At 51.9% G+C, this 1072-nt stretch overlaps 1 protein-coding gene across 1 annotated transcript in view; it reads left to right on the plus strand.

Moving 5' to 3' along the window:
• Nucleotides 1-261: 261 nt before the first annotated feature.
• Nucleotides 262-1072, plus strand: part of LOC134640819 (sodium/potassium-transporting ATPase subunit beta-3-like) — a 36217-nt gene continuing 35406 nt past the window's right edge. The window contains exon 1 of the mRNA XM_063492789.1: nt 262-694. Coding sequence (XP_063348859.1) covers nt 397-694 — 298 coding nt within the window. The 5' untranslated portion in view covers nt 262-396. The remainder of the gene's footprint in view (nt 695-1072) is intronic.

Genomic DNA, 1072 nt, shown 5'->3' on the forward strand with positions numbered 1-1072 from the left:
TTAACCCATATCACATGATAGTAGGGCTATGGTTAGATTGGCGATAACCTTTGGGGATGTAAGAGTTAACTGATTAGAATTAATTGTAATTACCCCCCCAAACAGCTGGGATAGACTTTAGGATGGATGGATGATGGTCTCTGCCTATTCTCACAACACAGTGCATCTTCATCATCATCATCATCATCATCATCGTCTTTATCACTGGAGACCCTCAGCCCTCACACATGCTCTGTGCTGCGCATGCGTCTCGTTCTGCAGCAGTCCCTATGTGCTTGTGTGTGTGTGATTGCGCGTGCGCGTACAGGGCTCCTCACGCAGATCCGACGGATCGGTTTATCCCAGCTGTTGGTGTTTAGCCTTGATTAGCCCAGATCAGTTTAGTCCGGCATCGGCATGTCGTCCAGTCCGCAGGTCCAGACCCAGGAACCGAACCAGGATCAGACCCAGGAACCAAACCAGGATCAGACCCAGGAACCGAACCAAGATCAGAACCAGGATAATGCGAAGGAGGAGGTGAAGGCGGAGGAGAAAGAAGAGAAAAAGGAGGAGAAACGGGAAAAGAAGGAGGACAAGAAAGAGGCGAATGAAGCGAAAAGGGAGAAGAAGGAGGAGGAGAAGCAGGATTCCTGGAAGGATTTCATCTACAACCCGCGGACCGGGGAGTTTCTGGGCCGAACCGCTGGCAGCTGGGGTAAGAGAGGCGGCCAAAGAACCGGGTCTTTTCCTGACAGAGAAAGTATGTTCTGACCCGTTCTGACCCTACCCGGCGCGGTCCGGCACGGCTGTAAGCCCGCTGAGCTAAGGGTGCCTGTCACGATGCGCGCAGCTTCACAGTGGGCCGAGCCGGATCGGGCCGAGCCGAGCCGGGCTAATATGTGAGCTCGGATGAGTGATTTTCATTAACACAGCTGAAGATGTGAGAATAAAGCAGATTCACCCTCTGCGCCTTCAGGCGCACCGAGTTCATGTTTAATTATGTAAAATCCTCTGCAGCTCTGTGACGGTACTACAACATACTGCAGTATTTATGCTGCTGTACACCACAGCCTGCACACACTGTGTACTAATG

This window comes from Pelmatolapia mariae, linkage group LG14 (genome assembly GCF_036321145.2).
Source record: "Pelmatolapia mariae isolate MD_Pm_ZW linkage group LG14, Pm_UMD_F_2, whole genome shotgun sequence".
In the NCBI taxonomy this organism is placed as follows: domain Eukaryota; kingdom Metazoa; phylum Chordata; class Actinopteri; order Cichliformes; family Cichlidae; genus Pelmatolapia; species Pelmatolapia mariae.